The sequence below is a fragment of the Podarcis tiliguerta genome, assembly GCF_965153285.1.
Source record: "Podarcis tiliguerta genome assembly, chromosome: 16".
Classification (NCBI taxonomy): Eukaryota; Metazoa; Chordata; class Lepidosauria; order Squamata; family Lacertidae; genus Podarcis; species Podarcis tiliguerta.
This window is the reverse complement of record NC_139549.1, coordinates 14,428,926-14,446,537: the sequence shown is the minus strand read 5'-3', so window position 1 is coordinate 14,446,537 and position 17,612 is coordinate 14,428,926. Positions and strand designations below refer to the sequence as shown.

The window sequence follows — 17,612 nt, the reverse complement described above, 5'->3', positions numbered from 1 at the left end:
AACCGGAAATTCCTCTCTTTGAAAAAGTCTAGGGAAGAGACACCCACATAAAGGGCAACTTTCACTTAACAGGTGGGAACACCCAACAAAGAGTAACTTCATGAATTCATGGGGATTCCTGTGGAGTTGGAAACGGGTTTGGGGGGGCATTCAAAAGTGAACCCCTCCAGGTAAATATTTTACTCCTACTGAAAATCTCATAGATTGTCTATTCAGAAATAATAATCCCTGCTGAATTCAGTGGGTCTTACTCCCAGATAAAAGTGGGATTGGCACCCTAGCTCTGTCAAAGATGTGTGCAAAGGGCAGTTCCTTCTCAGGTGCTTTACAAGAACTAAGGCCCTTCAAAATGCATCACACAATTTAATAACCATTCTCAATTGGAGGCTTTAGTTTACAAGGAACTGTGATCTTCTCTTGTAAATTGAATCAAAAGGGTAACTGAGTTAGAAAAATGACCAAAGTATTATTCAGAAAGACAAGGATTTGGTTTGTGGGGTGGTCATAAAAATGCTTTATTAGTTTCACCCCCCCCCCCATTTTTGTTTCTTGACTTGCTTCTAATTGTGAAATTACTCAAAAATACAGTAATTGTTGCTGGACGCCCAAATCCCATCAGTGAGGGATTATGGGAATGGTAGTCCATCAATATCTGGACAGCTACAGGTTATCCCTCATATGCTCTAGGCTAGGATCTGCTAGGATTTTTGCCCTGGAGACAATTATTTGTGTCATTGCTATATTTTTATTTCTGTCATTTGCACAATGCACGGGGGACTCATTGCCACAAGAAGATGTGGTGACCACTACAATAGTTTCCAAAAGATAAGTGGGACCTGGAACAAAATGTTGCAGTGTAGTGGGATGCTGTTCAGGATTCCAGGCAATCATCTTTTTTTATTAAAAAAAAGCTTTATTGGGGGTTGGGGAATGATAAACAAACCAGAATCCCTCCAGGGTAATGGCAATAGTTCAACCTTGTACATGCAGCAAAAATATTCTTTAAAAAATAAAAATGTCTGAGCTCTGAATTCATTTAAAACAATCACGCACAGGATCTGATAAAATGTCCTTCGCACAAACCTTAAAATAAATTGAGTCGTTAGAAATAAACACAATTTCCCCATTGCCCTTTGATCCTTAATAAAGTTAGTTATAATGCCAGTAAGTATTGAGAGCAAGTCTCTGTTTACAATGAAACACACTTAAATATATATTGCTTAAGTAGGCAACAAGACTGAAACCATTCAAATGTACCATAATGAATATTGCAATCAGATCACAGTGAATAAACCATCGTTGTGTCTTGCCTTTTCCTGCAGTGCAGGGGGTTGGACTAGATGACATTTTAGGTCCCTTCCAGCTCTACAATTCCACAATCCTATAAGGCAATATCTGGCCCTAGCCGTGGGGTACCCCCCAGACTGTACTTTTTGCAGATACATTCAGCAACATATCACTGACGCAATATTTGTGCATTCATGGTGGATTTATTCTGGACTGTCATTTCACTTTATTGGGTGTTCTGCTACGCTTCCACAATGTTACTCCTTGACTGATGTCGGGAAGGGCACTCTTGTGCTATATAGCACAGCAAAAGTGGGGTGAAAAACATCCTCGAACATCTGTAGTATGAAAAGTTACAGGATTTCATCAAGAAGCTATGGGACATGTGCTGATGAGAAATGAATCTGTAGGTCCATTCTGAAACTTTTGCAGGCGCCCTGAAAGCGGGATTGCACATAACTGCCCTGATAGTGTCATGAGCACCAATCATAAGTGCACGATAAAAAGGACACCTAGAGCCCTTAGACTGTGTTTAATAGCTGAGGATATTCCATGGGAGCTATTGGATCAGGTACATTCAGATGGGAGGCCCTCTGCCACATGCCGCTGCTTCCCTGTTCTTAGATGTTTGCAGAACCTTTGGCAGATTTTCATCCCCCCTTTGGGCCAAATTACACCATTTCCCAGCCATAATAGTAGGCAAATGATAATTTAACGTATTAGTCCAGGAGCAGGGAATCTGTGCCCCCCCCAGATGTTTCTGGATCCTATCCTCCCAGACTAACGCTTGCTGAGGCTGATGGGGGTTCAAGTCTAACTACATCAGGAGGATCACGGTTTCCTCATTTCTCTACTACTCCCTGCAACCCGTCCCCTTATTCCTTTCAGAGAAGCATTTGCAACTGCTGAGCAAGTGCAGGAGGTTTATACTTGCATTTCTTTCCCTTTAAAAATGAAATAAACCCCCCACCCAAATTCCAGTACTTTGAAACCTCAAAATTCTGATTGGCCATGGTTCATCGTTATCTCCTTTTCTCCAGATGTACTTCCTTTTTAATCTCATCACTCTGAGCATGTCACACACAAAGCAAGCCTCTCTCAAGCGTCACATGGCCAGAAGAAGGTGGCCTGGGAGGGGGGCCCTACTGGAGAGCCGAGGAGGTTGAGCAGGGTTTGTGGGACAGAACCACAGTTTTCTAGACCGTGCTCCATGACGAGGGGAAGTCCAGCTCTTCCCATACAGAGCTGCCCCTTTCAGTTTTAAAACCAGGACACCTGAGAATTCTGCTAGCCCTTCCCCATAAAAAAATAATAATTCAAGCTTCCAGTCTGCTGCAAAATAGGACATGGCTTCCACAGCTGCATCCATGCTGCAACTGAGGACGGTGTATGTGTTCTGTAAAATGGCACACGTTAAATGCCTCTGTGAGTTAAAGGTTGGGATTGTATATTAGGGTGGCTCATTGTAAAGAGATTCTGTACAAAGAGGCCTGACTTCCCATTGGGACATCTGGTTGGCCACTGTGAGTCCAAGATCCTGGATTAGACAGGCCACTGGCCTGATCCAGCTTCCAGCTATAGAGTTCTCTTCTTACGTTCAAATTTCTGGAAGGTCTTCAATGAATTTTTGGACCAAAGGGCCCCATCTAGTTCACTGTGCAGAAGTCCTGAGCAAGCTCTGCAAGAAGAAACTAAACACATGTCCAGCTGGAAGATGGAAACAGAGCGGCTCAGGTGTGAGCAGGTGAGGATCAGCCAGAAGAGATGCTGGCCGAAATCCTGGAGGTACCCTATCACGACCGTGACTAGTACCTATTGATTGCCTTATAAGTTATACTCCTCTATGAATTTGTCTAATTCCCTTTTAAAGTTGTTCAAGTCGGTGGCCAACACTTGTCACTTGGTGAAAGAGCACCTACCTTACATGCGAGAGGTCCCAGGTTCAGTCCCCGGCATCTCTGGATCTTACCTCAACACTAAATACGTTAAAAAACCCGAAAAAACCCCAAACAAAACACTGGCAGTGTCCTCCATTACATACCGGAGGGAAACAGGCTAGCTTAGGAAAGCAGCTGCTTCAGGCTTAACAGCGGAGGCCTAGCCCTGCTTTGAATAGCCCTGCCAGCCTAAATGAGGCTCCTTTGGCCTGAAGAGAAGCTTGGTCAAATGCCAAATCTGACTAGTTTAAAGAGGCTACACATGATATTATTTCTCACCGCTCCTATGCCTCTTTTTGCAGAGCCTCCACCACCAGTCTTCCAGATGGTTTGGGCTACAGGAAGTGATGGTTGGGGCTGTTTGTCCCAAAACATATGGGGAACACCTGGTTGGGGAGGCTGGAGGATGGACCCCTCTGGAAAGCAGTATCTGACATCTCGTGGACCTCTTTATCGGACGAGAACAAGTTTTAGCAGACAAGTTTGAAGCAATGCAAGCTGAGAAAACCAAACCATAAACTGGCCAGTGGGGGGGGGGGGAGCAGAGAGCTTGCCCTATATAGCTAATTTGAGATGGAAGCAACAAACCCAACTCTATTAACGGACTGGATACAGGCTTCTCCCTTCCTTACCTACCGTCACCCTCTAGGAGGATGTTCCGTAGAGCAAACGTGTGTTACGCAACAATACTTCCTCAAGTTGAAAGCAAAGGGAGAGCAAGAGTACGTGTGAGGTTATTGCAAAATCCCCCTTTGTTGTGCGTCCTCAGCCAGGCACAAGTGGGAGAGGCAGAGCGGCTCCTCCACCTCCAGGGGCGTACGAAGGGGGCTTGCAAATGGCCCTCCGTACCGCAGCCTTCCCTTGGCTTGGTAAAAATCCAGGAATCTTTCAGAAAAGTCCAAGCGTCTTTAAAAAAAAAAATACATTCAGGCTCCTGGGGATTTAAAAGGGTAGCTGAGTGAACGTGAACTTCTGCATATACAGGAAAGAAAAACCAAAAAAGAGCAGTTGCCTTTGTTTGGAAGATGGTGGCAGAAGCCCATTTTGCTACCCAGAAGGATATTAGCTGCTACACAGAGGGCACACCTGGGAGGGAGAGGAGGGCAAGCAGCCGCTCCTCGAGTCTTCAAGGCAGATGCTTTGCTGTTGCCGAGGTCCAGCAAGTCCTGGACATCAGAGCAAGGCCTTGAGGATGAAGGACAGCCCAGCTCCACAAGAGAGACCCAACGCCAGGAAAAACGTCATGATGGCTCCCGCCAATTCGCTCTCATGTGGTTGCACCTGCCTGGGGGCGGAAACAGAGAAGAAGACACTTTATCATCTGGCAGAAAAGGCCAAGGGCGTAGCCAAGGGGTGCGGGGGGGGTATTTGCTCCCCAAATCAGGTAAATAAATAAAAATAACTAACTGACCCACTGCATCTCAGATAACTTGGTTCTGTCCCCCTATAACATAAATCCTGTCCCCCTATAACATAAATCCTGGCTACACCCGTGGGAAAGGCCCTTCCTCTTTGCCCAACCCAGAGAGGACACCAGGGCTGAATTTATGCGCATGGAAGCTACAGTTTACGGGCTCCAATTATGAACGGCCTTTAAATACAACTTTTTAAAACTCAATTTCAATTACTTTGTTCTCAAAGAAGATCACAAAAGTGTCTTAAGCTTTATGTCCTACGCAGAACACATGTTGGGATGCTTCTGCCGTTCAGAGGGTGCCAAAATGTGTGGGTCACTGCTACACAGAATCATAGAGTTGGACGGGACCCCTGAGGGTCATCTAGTCCAACCCCTTGCACCCTGTATAAACTACATTTCCCAGGACTCATTGGCTATTAAAGTGGTATAAGAGGGTGCTTTAAGTGTGTGGTGTGGCCTAAGAGGAGCACAACAAAAAACAGAATAATTTGAGGGCCTGCTGTTCACACCTGGAATTCAGGGAGATGGCATTTTTGCCCGTTTTTCGAGAATGGTGGTGGCTCAGGGAGCCTTGCATGGAGAAAGTCCCTGGTTCAACATCCCCGGCTTTGCCAGGTAGGGCTTGGCAAGACATCCCTTGCCTTAAACCCTGGAGAGCCACTGCTGATTAGTGCAGACCAGGGGTTGCCAACAAGGTGCCAATGCCCCAATGCGAAATAAATACAGTGGTACCTTGGGTTAAAAAGGGACGCGGGTGGCGCTGTGGGTAAAACCTCAGTGCCTAGGACCTGCTGATCGTAAGGTCGGCGGTTCGAACCCCCGCGGCGGGGTGAGCTCCCGTCGTTCGGTCCCAGCTCCTGCCCACCTAGCAGTTCGAAAGCACCCCTAAGTGCAAGTAGATAAATAGGTACCGCTTTATAGCGGGAAGGTAAACGGCGTTTCCGTGTGCGGTGCTGGTGCTGGCTCACCAGCTGCTGCTTCGTCACGCTGGCCACGTGACCCGGAAGTGTCTTCCGACGGCGACGGCTCCCGGCCTCTTGAGCGAGATGAGCGCGCAACCCTAGAGTCGGACACGACTGGCCCGTACGGGCAGGGGTACCTTTACCTTTACCTTGGGTTAAGAACTTAATTCGTTCCGGAGGTCTGTTCTTAACCTGAAACAGTTCTTAACCTGAAGCACCACTTTAGCTAATGGGGCCTGCTGCTGCTGCTGCACTGCTGGAGCACTATTTCTGTTCTTATCCTGAAGCAAAGTTCTTAACCCGAGGTACTATTTCTGGGTTAGCAGAGTCTGTAACCTGAAGCATCTGTAACCTGAAAGCATCTGTAACCCGAGGTACCACTGTAAAGAGAACAAGCGATCCACTCTTGCAGACAACCCCCTGTTCATAATGCTGCTTCTGCGTGTTTCAGGAGGGGCGACGTCGCTCAGAGCACACTCACTTTGGCGCCAGGCACATGGTGAGGGAGACGAAGTAGCCATTGGAGAGGGAGAAGACGACCATGAAGAGGACGAACCAGGCATCCTGGCGGAAGAGCATGGGCAGGTATTCCCGCTGGGGGACATTGCACAGAAGCAGGAGTGGGACGAGCAGCAGGCGGAGCCCCACCACCGCAGGGAGCAGGCGCAGATGCTTCTCTGGCTGGGGAGAGCAAAAAGCAGCGTTCTCAGCTTCATTACCCCATTTCCTAATAAACGTCCAAAGGTCTCGTTTTATGACGTGATGGCTGTGGACCTCCATACTCACAAACCTACTTGATCTTTTTGGCTCCCAGTACGTTTCCGAGCACAATTCAAAGTGTTGGTGTTGACCTTTAAAGCCCTAAACGGCCTCGGCCCAGTATACCTGAAGGAGCATCTCCACCCCCATCGTTCAGCCCAGACACTTAGGTCCAGTGCCGAGGGCCTTCTGGCGGTTCCCTCATTGCAAGAAGCAAAGCTACAGGGAACCAGGCAGAGGGCCTTCTCAGTAGTGGCGCCCACCCTGTGGAACGCCCTCCCATCAGATGTCAAAGAGATAAACAACTACCTGACATTCAGAAGACATCTTAAGGCAGCCCTGTTCAGGGAAGTTTTTAATGTGTGGCATCTTAGTGTATTTTTGGTCTTTGTGGAAGCTGCCCAGAGTGGCTAGGGAAACCCAGCCAGATGGGCAGGGTACAAATAATAATTTATTATTATTATTATTATTATTGTTGTTGTTGTTGTTGTTGTTAAAAGATGTCTAAGTACTGTATTTTTCCGTGTACAGTCATACCTCATGTTACGTCTGCTTCATATTACGTTTTTTCAGGTTACGTCCCGTGGTGACCCGGAAGTACCGGAAAGGGTTACTTCCGGGTTTCACCGCTCGCACATGCGCAGAAGTGCAAAATGATGTCACGCGCATGTGCAGAAGCGGCAAATCGCAACCCACGCGTGCAGAGATGTGCTGCTGCAGGTTGCGCTCTTTTCATGTTGCGAACGGGTCTCCAGAACGGATCCCATTTGCAACCAGAGGTACCACTGTATAACGTGCCCCCTATTTTGGGGGGCTCAAAATTAAGAAAATGCACTATGCACTATCCATGTATAAGACAACCCCTTATTTTAAACTTTAAAAAATTAGGAAAAAATATAGTCTTATACACGGCAAAATACGGTAAATAAAACCTGCCAGCCTCAAAAAAAGTAGAAGATCTTAGGATTCAAGCATACTCCTATGTAATGAGCGAGGAACTTTTTTCAAGGCAAGGGCAGCATATTCCCTTCTAGGCAACCTTTTGAGGGCCACATGCCAGTCGCAGGCAGGGCCAAATGCAAAAGAGGGAGGAGCAACAAACATAATTTTTACCTTTGTACACTAGGCTAGTTTCTATGCGTGCTCAACTCCATCCTCCACCCGGGCTAGGAAGAGTCATTGCAAGAGTTCAAGGATGCATCCTGTCCAAGCAAAAACACTTGGGAGAGTCCCAAGGACCAGGCAGAGAAGAGGCCTGGTGGGCCACATTTGGTCTCCACCTGCTATATAACAATCTGCCAAGTGTGAGATAAGGCTTCCTGAGCTTAGTGGCCCAAGCCCACAAAAGCTTTCCTTGAAATCAAAGTCTTGTAGGTGCCACATGCCTTATCTGCTTTCGTTATGGGAGGTTAACCCTGCTGCCTCTCTGGAGTTCATCCAGAGATATCATAATAGTCACCCTGATTTTGGACAGCGTGAAGCCAATCCCACTTCAGAAACCAACACTTACCCAGAGGAAATAGGAGGTAGCGCTGCGGCCCAGCCAGTCCATGACGTTGAACAGAAGAAAACAGCAGACAGGAGTGAAGAACTTCCCTAGGCATAAGAAAAAGACAGAGAAATAGGAGGGAGATGAAGGCAACACTAACCTGTAATTAGATTTGCTTTGAAAAATCTGGTTTTACTTACGTTTTATGTCTACTACTTTTAAAAAGTTTGGTTTAATTGGGATTTTCCTTACAAATGTTTTATACCGTTTCAGTAAACTGCTTAGAGGGGTTTTTGTCAATTAAGTGGTACGCAAATCTTCTTTAAATATAAATGAAACTGAAGTTCTCATATGCCGGGTGTGAACAAAGCCCAGGTGTCCTTGATTCCTCCCTCCACACTTGCCAGCCTCTCCTGCCACACCCTTTGAGAACCACTGGCCTAGCCCAATATTGTCTATTCTTGGCTGGCATTGGCTCTCTGGGCACAGAGGCAGAGAAAATTCCGACCCGATCCTTTTTTAACTAGAGATGTTGGAACCCTTCTGCAAGCAGAGGAAGTGCTTCATCCCTGAGCCTCAGCCATCTTTCTAGGATGGTAAGCAATTGCCTTAGTAATAATAATAATAATAATAATAATAATAATAATAATAATGTTATTTATTTATTATTTCTACCCTGCCCATCTGGCTGGAGCAACTCTGGGCAGCTTTCAAAAAAACCTTAAAAGCAGAATAAAACTTCAAACATTAAAAACTTCCCTAAACAGGGCTGCCTTCAGATGTCTTCTAAAAGTCGGATACAGTGGTACCTCAGGTTAAGTACTTAATTCGTTCCGGAGGTCTGTTCTTAACCTGAAACTGTTCTTAACCTGAAGCACCACTTTAGCTAATGGGGCCTCCTGCTGCCACTCTGCCGCCGGAGCACGATTTCTGTTCTCATCCTGAAGCAAAGATCTTAACCTGAAGCACTATTTCTGGGTTAGCAGAGTCTGTAACATGAAGCGTATGTAACCTTAAGTGTATGTAATCTGAGGTACCACTGTAGTTGTTAGTTTCCTTGACATCTGATGGGAGGGTGTTCCACAGGGCGGGAGCCACCACCGAGAAGGCCGAGTCTTGCTGTCTGTTTTGCAAAGGCAGTGTCTCTCTAGGGCCTCAGACAAGGGTCTCTCCAAGCCCTCCATGGCAGTGCTACTGGGGACTTCTGAGCCTGGGGGCTTCTACATGCTGAGCTGTGGGCCTTTCTGTGGGGCTCCGGCTCTCAACTGTCTCTAGCCAGCTGGGACCGGCCCTCCTCATTCCTCCACCCCCACCCCCATTGGATCCCCCCAACTTACTCCAGGTTTCGTTCTCTGATGTGCTGGCCACACTGGCAGTGATGGCGGGAAACACAGACAGAGTGATGGAGAAGACCATGACGATGCAGAGGGCCATCTGCCAAATCTATAACCGGGAGGAAGAGGAAGAGAGAGCAATGTGAGCGAGTTGGGTGCTGGCGAAACCAAAACCCTTGCTAAAACTATTCCCCCACCCATCCTAGTCTTGACGTTTCCCGTTACTTCACCCCTCCGGCCACAGTCCCTACCTTCCTGAGCACACCTAGGACTGACGGTTTCGGCGGAGGCAGGCCTGCCCCATTGCTCCCGTTCATAATCTCCAGGGGGCATTTTGAGTCTTCTTGCTCCAGGGCGATGGCAATCCCATTGCTCAAGCTCAGCGGCTCTCCTCCTTGGGTGGCACCTGGCACGGGGCCAAGGCCATCCTCTGGGGGGCGGGACAGAAAAGGAGCCAATCAGCATGCGGCAGAGTCAGGTGACCTACAGGCTCTAATCACCTTCTACTCTGCCATACACACACACACACACACACACACACACAGAGTAGAGCTTCAGTTTTCGAGTGTCTCGGAAGCCTAACGATTTGGAACCCGAACGCTGAAAACCCAGAAGTAATTGCTTCCATTTCCGAATAATAATTACAATATTATTACATTTTGGGGGTTTGTTTAGTATTGAGTGAGGGGTGTTTTTTTATGACTACATCAGGAATTCCGTTGTTGGGTTGCCATGTACCTTTAATGAATAATAATAATAGTAATAATAATAATAATAATATCATTTGAGCTTTGAGGGTTTTTTTTAAAAAAAACCTTGCAATTTATTTATTTACTTCGTAACATTTATACACCGCTTAACAAAACAAAACCCTGAAAGCGGTTTACGAAAAAGTTAAACTGTCTAGATGCCAGCCAGGTAGAGGGAGACTTAACTGTACACTTGGGGTGGCCAGTGTGTAGCTCTCTAGATCAGGCTTCCTCAAACTCGGCTCTCCAGATCTTTTTGGCCTACAACTCCCATGACCCCTAGCTAGCAGGACCAGTGGTCAGGGATGATGCGAATTGGAATCTCAAAACATCTGCAGGGCCGAGTTTGAGGAAGCCTGCTCTAGAGGTTGCTGGACTACCACTCCCATCATCCCTAATCCCTGGTCTTGCTGGCTGGGGCTGCTGGGAGTTGGGAGTCTAACAGCCTCTGGAGGGCCAAATGTTTCCTCAACCTGTCCTACAATCTCCATTATTAAATTTGTGAATAGGTTCCACAATTCGGGAAGAACTCTCAAGGGGCAGTGGCGTAGCGTGGGTTGTCAGCACCTGGGGCAAGGCAAGTGATTTGCGCCCCCCCCGCTGCACTGTCCCTCCCCCAGATAGTCCCTCGCTCTCTCTCCGCACCGCACCACATGCCTGGCACCCTCCCCTCCACAGTGGGCGCGACCTGGCGGCTCGGCTCGGATTCTCACAGCCATCACTGCAGTGAGAGAGAGTGAGTGAGCCAGGTAGGGGCAGAGAGCTGCGAGTGCGAGCGACCCCCCCCAGATGTTGCGCCCGGTGCGGCCGGCCCCCCCTGCACCCCCCACGCTATGCCACTGTCAAGGGGGGAGCCTGGCTGACCCACTTCTTAGGAGGCTGCTTACCAGGGGAAAGAAGCCCCGCCTTGGTCTCCAGCTCATAGCCTGGCTCTTCCTGGGCTCTCTTGTGCAGGTGGTGGCGAGCAAAATCCTGCAGAGAAAAAAGCGAGCCGTGGTTGCAAATGGCCGGGTGTTATCAGATTCCTCCATCACCCCTTCCCTCACCTCTGCAAGGGAAGCTGATAAGGCTGAGAACACAATATGAGCCTCCTGGATCAGGCCAAAGGGGGACCCATCTAGTCTATAGTATCCTGTTTTCTCAGTGGCCTCCCCATTTGTGATTCCCTGCACTGGTATTCTGAGGCCTGCTATACTGCCTCCAACAGTGGGGGTGGGGGTGGGAGAATAAAGTTACAGCGAGTTCATAAGACTTCACTTCCAGGCAACCCAGATTTGTTTGCATAAAGTTTGCAGGGAGGTTAGAGAACGCTGGCAATTTATTTATTTCTAATTTGTTTCAGGGGGGGGGGGGTAGACAGCATTGCAATGCAAAAAGAAGAAGTCAGATTTTTAGGGGGGGGGGTGAGTTTGTTGCACAGGAGTGCCAAATTGACTTTAATAGTGCAACCTGAATTTGTCAGAATGTGTGAATGAATCCCGCTCGAAGATCACGTCAGTCTGTAAGCGCCCAGAAAGCAGTTTATCTGCTGTACAAAATGGGTGAAAATAAGGAGATGTGTACATGGTGCAGGGGGAGGAGGAAGAGATCATGACTGTCCACATCGCTTTAGCCTAGTTGGCTTTCTAAGTGGATTAGACCATGCCAGCGCTTACAAATCTCTTCCTCCCCTCCTCAAACCCAGTGGAAAGAGCTCCCTCTTATTTTGCAAAACCAGGGTATGGGAGAGAGGGCTTTGTCTCACCTTGTGGGGCAGCAAGATATAGCAGATGATCGAAATCAGGGTCCCAACACAGGGGGTGACAAAATAGCTCAAAGCAGAGGTCTGAGCATCCACACCACCTGAAAAGCCAGAGAACGATGAGATGAGCATGGGCAGCCTATGGAGAGCACTTTCTGGGCTACCCTTCTGGCCGGGGCTTTGACACAGCCCATGGGGGTGAGGAGTAAGTTGCTAGAACTTGCCTCGTATTCCTTCCCCACAACCCTGCTATGCAATTTGGCATAAATGCAAACAAACAAGCCCACAGTTAAACACTGTCTTATCACCTCTGAACCTCTACCAGTCACCAATCGAGCTTTTGTCATGTCACGGAACGCGCACAAATATTTGGGGTGAAGATGTCTCAAGACAGAACGTGGAGAAGGGTGGAGGGCAGTTTTGGAAAGAGAAGTGATAACTCAGTATGCAGGAAGAAGGAATTCTCACATAGGAGGGGGTGAGGGACAGGAGAGGGGTTAGTAGGAAGGAGGAATTAAAGGCAGGAGTGCTGGGCAAGCTATGAGACTGAGCTGGGGAGTGGGTGGGTGGGTAAAGGGGTGCCACAGCCACATCGCAGCAGAGTGCACAGAAAAACACAGAGCATTGCTGCGTTTCCCCCCCGCGATGCAGGTTGTATTCAAAACACCAACGAATTATAACTTGGTGCACCTCAGAGGTCCTTTCTTCTTGTTCCTGGAAGAGGCAAAGGCCTGAATGAAGAAAGAGGTGGGGAAGAGAGATGAAGAAGTGAGAAGCCTACAGAGAAAGGGGCAGTTGGGGGCGGAGTGGGGACTTCACATTGGGCCTAAGGAATGCATGTGTGCTTTTGGAAGGAATGAACAGGCAAGTGGGCTCAAAAGGGTGAGGCGTACTGAGGAGGAGAAGCATTTAAGCCCCCTTGAGATCCTTGGAAGGTAAAAGGTGGGACATACAATGTAATAAATGATAAATAAAATATAAGTGGTATTTTGGAGGGCAACAAAGCAGCTCCGCCTCAGACCAACTGGGCGCTCCACATTAACAAGCCAAAGGCAGGCAATCTGAAGTTGCTGTTATTAAAATGCCTCTCCTGAAAGGGGGCCCACCACTTCCTGAGGCAGCCTGCTGCACGGCTCGGTACCTCTTACTGTTTTCTCCCCCACCCCTGTAGATCAAGTTTGACAGGTGGAGAGGTGGGGGTGCCCAGCTGTCAATCACCTGATGCCACAACGACATCAGGTGACCTGCTTTTCGTCCAGTGCAGCGTGTGACATTTTGAAGTGCCAACAAATCAGCTGATTATTGGGTTTCAAAGCACTGTCTGGGGCTCACTGCAAGCAGCAACGTTCAGCTGGTCATCAGGGCTTGCACAGAACTGAAGGAGCCATCAGAGTGTCTCATGCTGCTCTCTGAAAAGGGCCGATGGTCAGCTGAATGTTGACGCTTGCAAACACCCTGCAGGGCAATCTGAAGCCCTGGTGGTCAGCTGTAAACCTGACCCGTCCATGTCTTTACCTGCCCCACAGGTAGGGGCATATTAAGGCCCACAGACAGGCTGGACATTCCTCACCTCTGTCTTAATGTTCAGCAGAAATCTGCTCCCTTGCGATTTCCACTGTTTGGTTCTAAACTGACCCTCTGGAGCAACAGAGAACAGGTTGCCGCCATTTTCAACGTGACACCCCTTTCAGATATTTGAAGGTGGTTCTCCTTTTCCCCTTGGCCTCCTCGATCTTCTCTTCTCCATGCAAACCGCCCCCCCCTTCCCAGCACTTTCCCAGCGGGCCCTCAGAGGACTTGCTCTCCAGACCACACACTCCTTGTCCTCCTCACGATACTCACTGGCCATGGAGAGCAACATGGCGGTGGCTGCGAAGGTCCCAGCCATTCCTTGGCCGCTCAGGAAGAGAGTGCTGTAGCTTTGGGGGAAGGATCCCAGTTGCCCAAAGAGGCTGCCTTGCAAGACGGCGCAGAAGGCTGGCGAGAGGAGAGGAGAGAAGGAAGGTGGAGTTTGGGGGGCGAGAATGTCAGCAGCCAACATGCTTAGTGGCATTTTACTTCCTTATAAGCTCACACACCCAGGACGGGGACTAAGACTATGGTTGGGGGCGGGCAACCTTCCCCTTTCCCCCAAGCACTAAGAACCACAATCCCTCAGGGGAGATCATTCCTCACAGCCAGAGGAAGTTGTGCAACTTCCTCCCTCCCTTGTCCAGCATCTTCAGAAGACAGTTTCTGTCATAGGCTCAAGATGCACCTCTTTACCCCAGCCTTCGACACTGGCATTTTTAAATTGCTGTCACCTGTCCTAGGACTGTATGGTAAAGGGTGGGTGAACAGCAGCAGCAACAGCAACAACAATGGATACCTTTTCTTAGATTGCAGTCCTAGAATGACAGAGTTAGAAGGAGTCTTGTAGGCTATTTAGTCCAGGGGTGGAGAACCTGAGGTCTCGGGGGAAGGGGTTTCAAACGCGGCCCTCCAGTTCTCTCTATCTGGCCCTCAGAACTCTCCCCAAGCCACACCCCCTCACTGGCCCTGATTCGCACCTCAAGTGTTTTTGCCTGACCTTGATCTCTTGCTTGTCTGGATGGAGGATAAAGTGGGGTGTGTGTAGAAAACTAGCCTGGGTAAAATTGATGCTCCTTGGCCCTGTATACCTGAAGAAGTGTCTCCACCCCCATAATTCAGCCCAGACACTGGGGTCCAGCTCCGAGGGTCTTCTGGTGGTTCCCTAACTGCAAAAAGTAAAGTTACAGGGAACCAGGCAGAGGGCCTTCTCGGTAGTGGCACCCGCCCTGTGGAATTCCCTCCCATCAGGTGCCAGAGAGATAAACAATTATACGACTTTCTGTAGACAACTGAAGGCAGCCCTGTATCGGGAAGCTTTTTAATGTCTGATGTTTTGTTGTGTTCTTTTATATTTTGTTAGAAGCTGCCCAGAGTGGCTGGGGCATCTCAGTCGGATGGGTGGGGTTTAAGTAATAAATTATTATTATAATTATGATTATAAAACTGTTCTTACCATCCTAATGCTCAATCTGCCTTCCTGTAATTTAAGCACATCAGATCCAGTCTGAGCCAGCAAGTCTTTTCCCCTCTTCGGCATGACAGCCCTTCCCCTCAGCCTTTTAAAATTACATTGAAATTACACTTCTGCTTCACCTTTCATCCCAGAAATTCAGAGCCACAGATCCATGGTTCTCCTCACTCCTGTTTTATCCTCACAACAACCCTGTGAGGCTGTTTAGGCCAAGAGACAGCATGCTGGCCAAAAGGTTTGGGGCCAAGCATGGATTTGAACCTGGGTCTCCCTGGCCCTAGACTAACTCTCTAACCACTACACCAGACTGGCTCTCGGTCATTCTCTTCTCTAAACTCAAACCCTGGAGGTTACAGATCTGCCGCAGGGCTTGGGAGCAGACGGCAATGGCGTTATTGCTCTGAGAGGGACAGCCAGGCCCTACCCAGGCCATGCAGAACTCACAGTTAATGAACCAGACGCTTGCCATGGTGATGGAGAAGAAACTCTGGGCCGACATCTCCACCCTGACCAAGACGGCCGTCAGCACAAAGAGGAGCAGGATCCCGATCAGGCTGCTCAGGATTCGCACTTTGTCCGGAATGCTTTGCAGGGGTGGAAAGGAGAAAGATGAAGGCTTAAAGGTTGCACAGCCTAGATAAGAGTCGGAGGGGGCTGAGCAGCTGGGAGATGCGGGGAAGGAAGATGCGGCTTCAAGTTACAAGAAAGGAGATTCCAGCTATACATCAGGAAGAATTTCCTGACCGCAAGAGCCGTTGGCAGTGGAACAGACTGCCTCCGGAGGTTGTGGACTCCCCTTCACTGGAGTTCTTTAAGCATAGGCTGGATGGCCACCTGTCATGGATGCTTTAGCTGAGATTCCTGGACTAGAGGGCCCTTGGGGTCCCTTCCAACAAAACAATTCTGGGATTCAACACTGATGCCGGGAATTGAACTGGTAACCTCCTGCAAGCAAAGCAGAGGCTCCACCACGGATCTATGACCCTTTGTCTCAGAAGGAAGTAGGTGTCTGGTCCACATTGTCCTGAATAAAGGGCTGATTTAAGTAGGAAGCTGACTTATACAGAGTCAGGCCGTTGGTCCTAGCTCAGTATTGTCTAAACATACCAGCAGTAGCTCTTCAGGGTTTCAGTGGAGGACACTCCCAGCCCTACCTGGGGATGCTGGGGATTGAGCCCAGAACCTGCTGCATGCAAAGCAGATGCTCTACCAGTGAGCAGCGGCCCTCAAAACAAAGCTCTGCTCTCTCTGCCTCAACTCTCCATATGTGCTATGGAACCAACAGTGGTCCTACCTCAGAGGGCTGCTGCAAGCACAATCAAGGCTTTGTTGTGACTGACCCCTTGTAGCGCAGTTTATAGAGAACACTTTGGACACATAGGTGGGGGCAAACAGGGGAAGGGGGAAGCAGGCCTGTACATTTTGCCTCACGTCTCAGGTTCTACAGGCACTTGCTTTTCCTTCTTTTAAATGAAAGCGGGGAATCTGGAGATTACGCTTCACCCACGCCCGGAAAGGGAACCTGGGAGAGTGTGGAGACAGAGGTGGGCAACACCCATCTTGGGCATGGGATCCGGGCCAAGATGGAGGAGGAAGAAGCAAGCTAGCTCACCATTGGTAGAGGAGGGAGTTGAGAAGGGTGAAGAGGAGCAGAGGCAGCTGGGAAAGAAGAGCCAGCCAGTTGCTGAAGTTAAAGTTGTCACTGCAGTGGGATGAGGGTTCAAGTCCCAGGCCTGTCCAGTTCCCATCCTCCTCCTTGCCAGCTGAGCAGTTCCCCACAATGAGCCGAGACTGAAAATACTGAAAAGAAGGTTATACTCTGTGTGAGCGGTGTCTGTGTGTTCAATTCCCCAGGAAGAGAGGGGCCGGGACTCAGACTCGCCCTACACCATGGTTATTTATTAGATATTTATATACCCCCTTTCATCGCAGGGTGGTTCACAGGATAAAAATACAACACACATTGTTGGACCATTGAAGCTCTTCCCCTGTTAACCCACATGTGTGCAGGCTAATTGAGGCATGGTGCAAGGACACTTTGCACATGCTCCACTGCACCTTGCTTATCCCTGCCATGCTATGCAATCAATGGAAGTTCCAGGGCTGGCTATGGTGAGCTAAGCCCAAAACTCGACCTGTTTCCTCAAAGCACCAAACAACAGGAAGCCATGCTGCCATCACAAACCGCCTCCATCACTGCATGCCACCAGCACAATGGGGCTTCCATTTCCTCTCTTCCTCCTCCTGAGCACCCCAAAGGTGGAACTGCAGGGTTGGATAGGCAAAGAGCAATCCGTATATTTGTGCAGGTGTTTTTTTTAACAAACAATTTACGGATTGATGCCGGAAAGGGATGGAAAGGCCTTGCGAATGAACTCATCCGTGTGAAACAGAGACTATCCTTTCCGTTCCTGCTCCCAGGTTAAGTGGGATCCAGGGATGCAGCCTAATTCACCCTGGGCAAACGGCCTTAGAGTGGAGCTGGATTCAGAGTTTCCTCTTATTTTGAAGAGCAAGAAATGCAAAGAAGTGAGTGTGCAACAAGGGCGATGATTCCTGGCGTGAGCTGCACGTGGGATATTTAACCACGTGCAGTCAAGCCAACGATTCATGTTTTGCTAGATAGGCACACGGCAGGAGATGAAGCTCACAGAGTTTTCCTGCAAGTTTCCTAGAGAGGTTTCTGTGAGAGATGCTCCCACTCTGCCTGGGCACCCTCTCTTACTCTTCCTATCTCTTTCCACCATGCCAGAAACATAAGAACATCTGCTAAGCTAGACCTAAGTATGTCTTTGTTACAAAATTATCATGTTAAGTCTGCCCGGACAAAGCTGCTGTATCTGTTAACTCTTCAAAAAGTATTCTGAGTGAGAAAATGTTTTCTTTTTTTACCT

General features: G+C 48.7%; 1 protein-coding gene across 5 annotated transcripts in view; it reads right to left on the bottom strand.

The window, feature by feature from the left end:
- Positions 1 to 892: 892 nt before the first annotated feature.
- SLC29A2 (solute carrier family 29 member 2) overlaps positions 893 to 17,612 on the bottom strand; it is a 28,250-nt gene continuing 11,530 nt past the window's right edge. For all 5 annotated transcript variants that reach the window (XM_083417002.1, XM_083416999.1, XM_083417003.1 and 2 more), the window contains 10 exons: positions 16,331 to 16,518; positions 15,163 to 15,302; positions 13,518 to 13,652; positions 11,679 to 11,776; positions 10,822 to 10,906; positions 9,437 to 9,615; positions 9,189 to 9,294; positions 7,873 to 7,958; positions 6,085 to 6,284; positions 893 to 4,509 (listed from right to left, as the gene is read on the bottom strand). In XM_083417002.1, the coding sequence (XP_083273128.1) occupies positions 4,398 to 4,509; positions 6,085 to 6,284; positions 7,873 to 7,958; positions 9,189 to 9,294; positions 9,437 to 9,615; positions 10,822 to 10,906; positions 11,679 to 11,776; positions 13,518 to 13,652; positions 15,163 to 15,302; positions 16,331 to 16,518 (1,329 nt within the window). In that variant the 3' untranslated portion in view covers positions 893 to 4,397. The remainder of the gene's footprint in view (positions 4,510 to 6,084; positions 6,285 to 7,872; positions 7,959 to 9,188; positions 9,295 to 9,436; positions 9,616 to 10,821; positions 10,907 to 11,678; positions 11,777 to 13,517; positions 13,653 to 15,162; positions 15,303 to 16,330; positions 16,519 to 17,612) is intronic.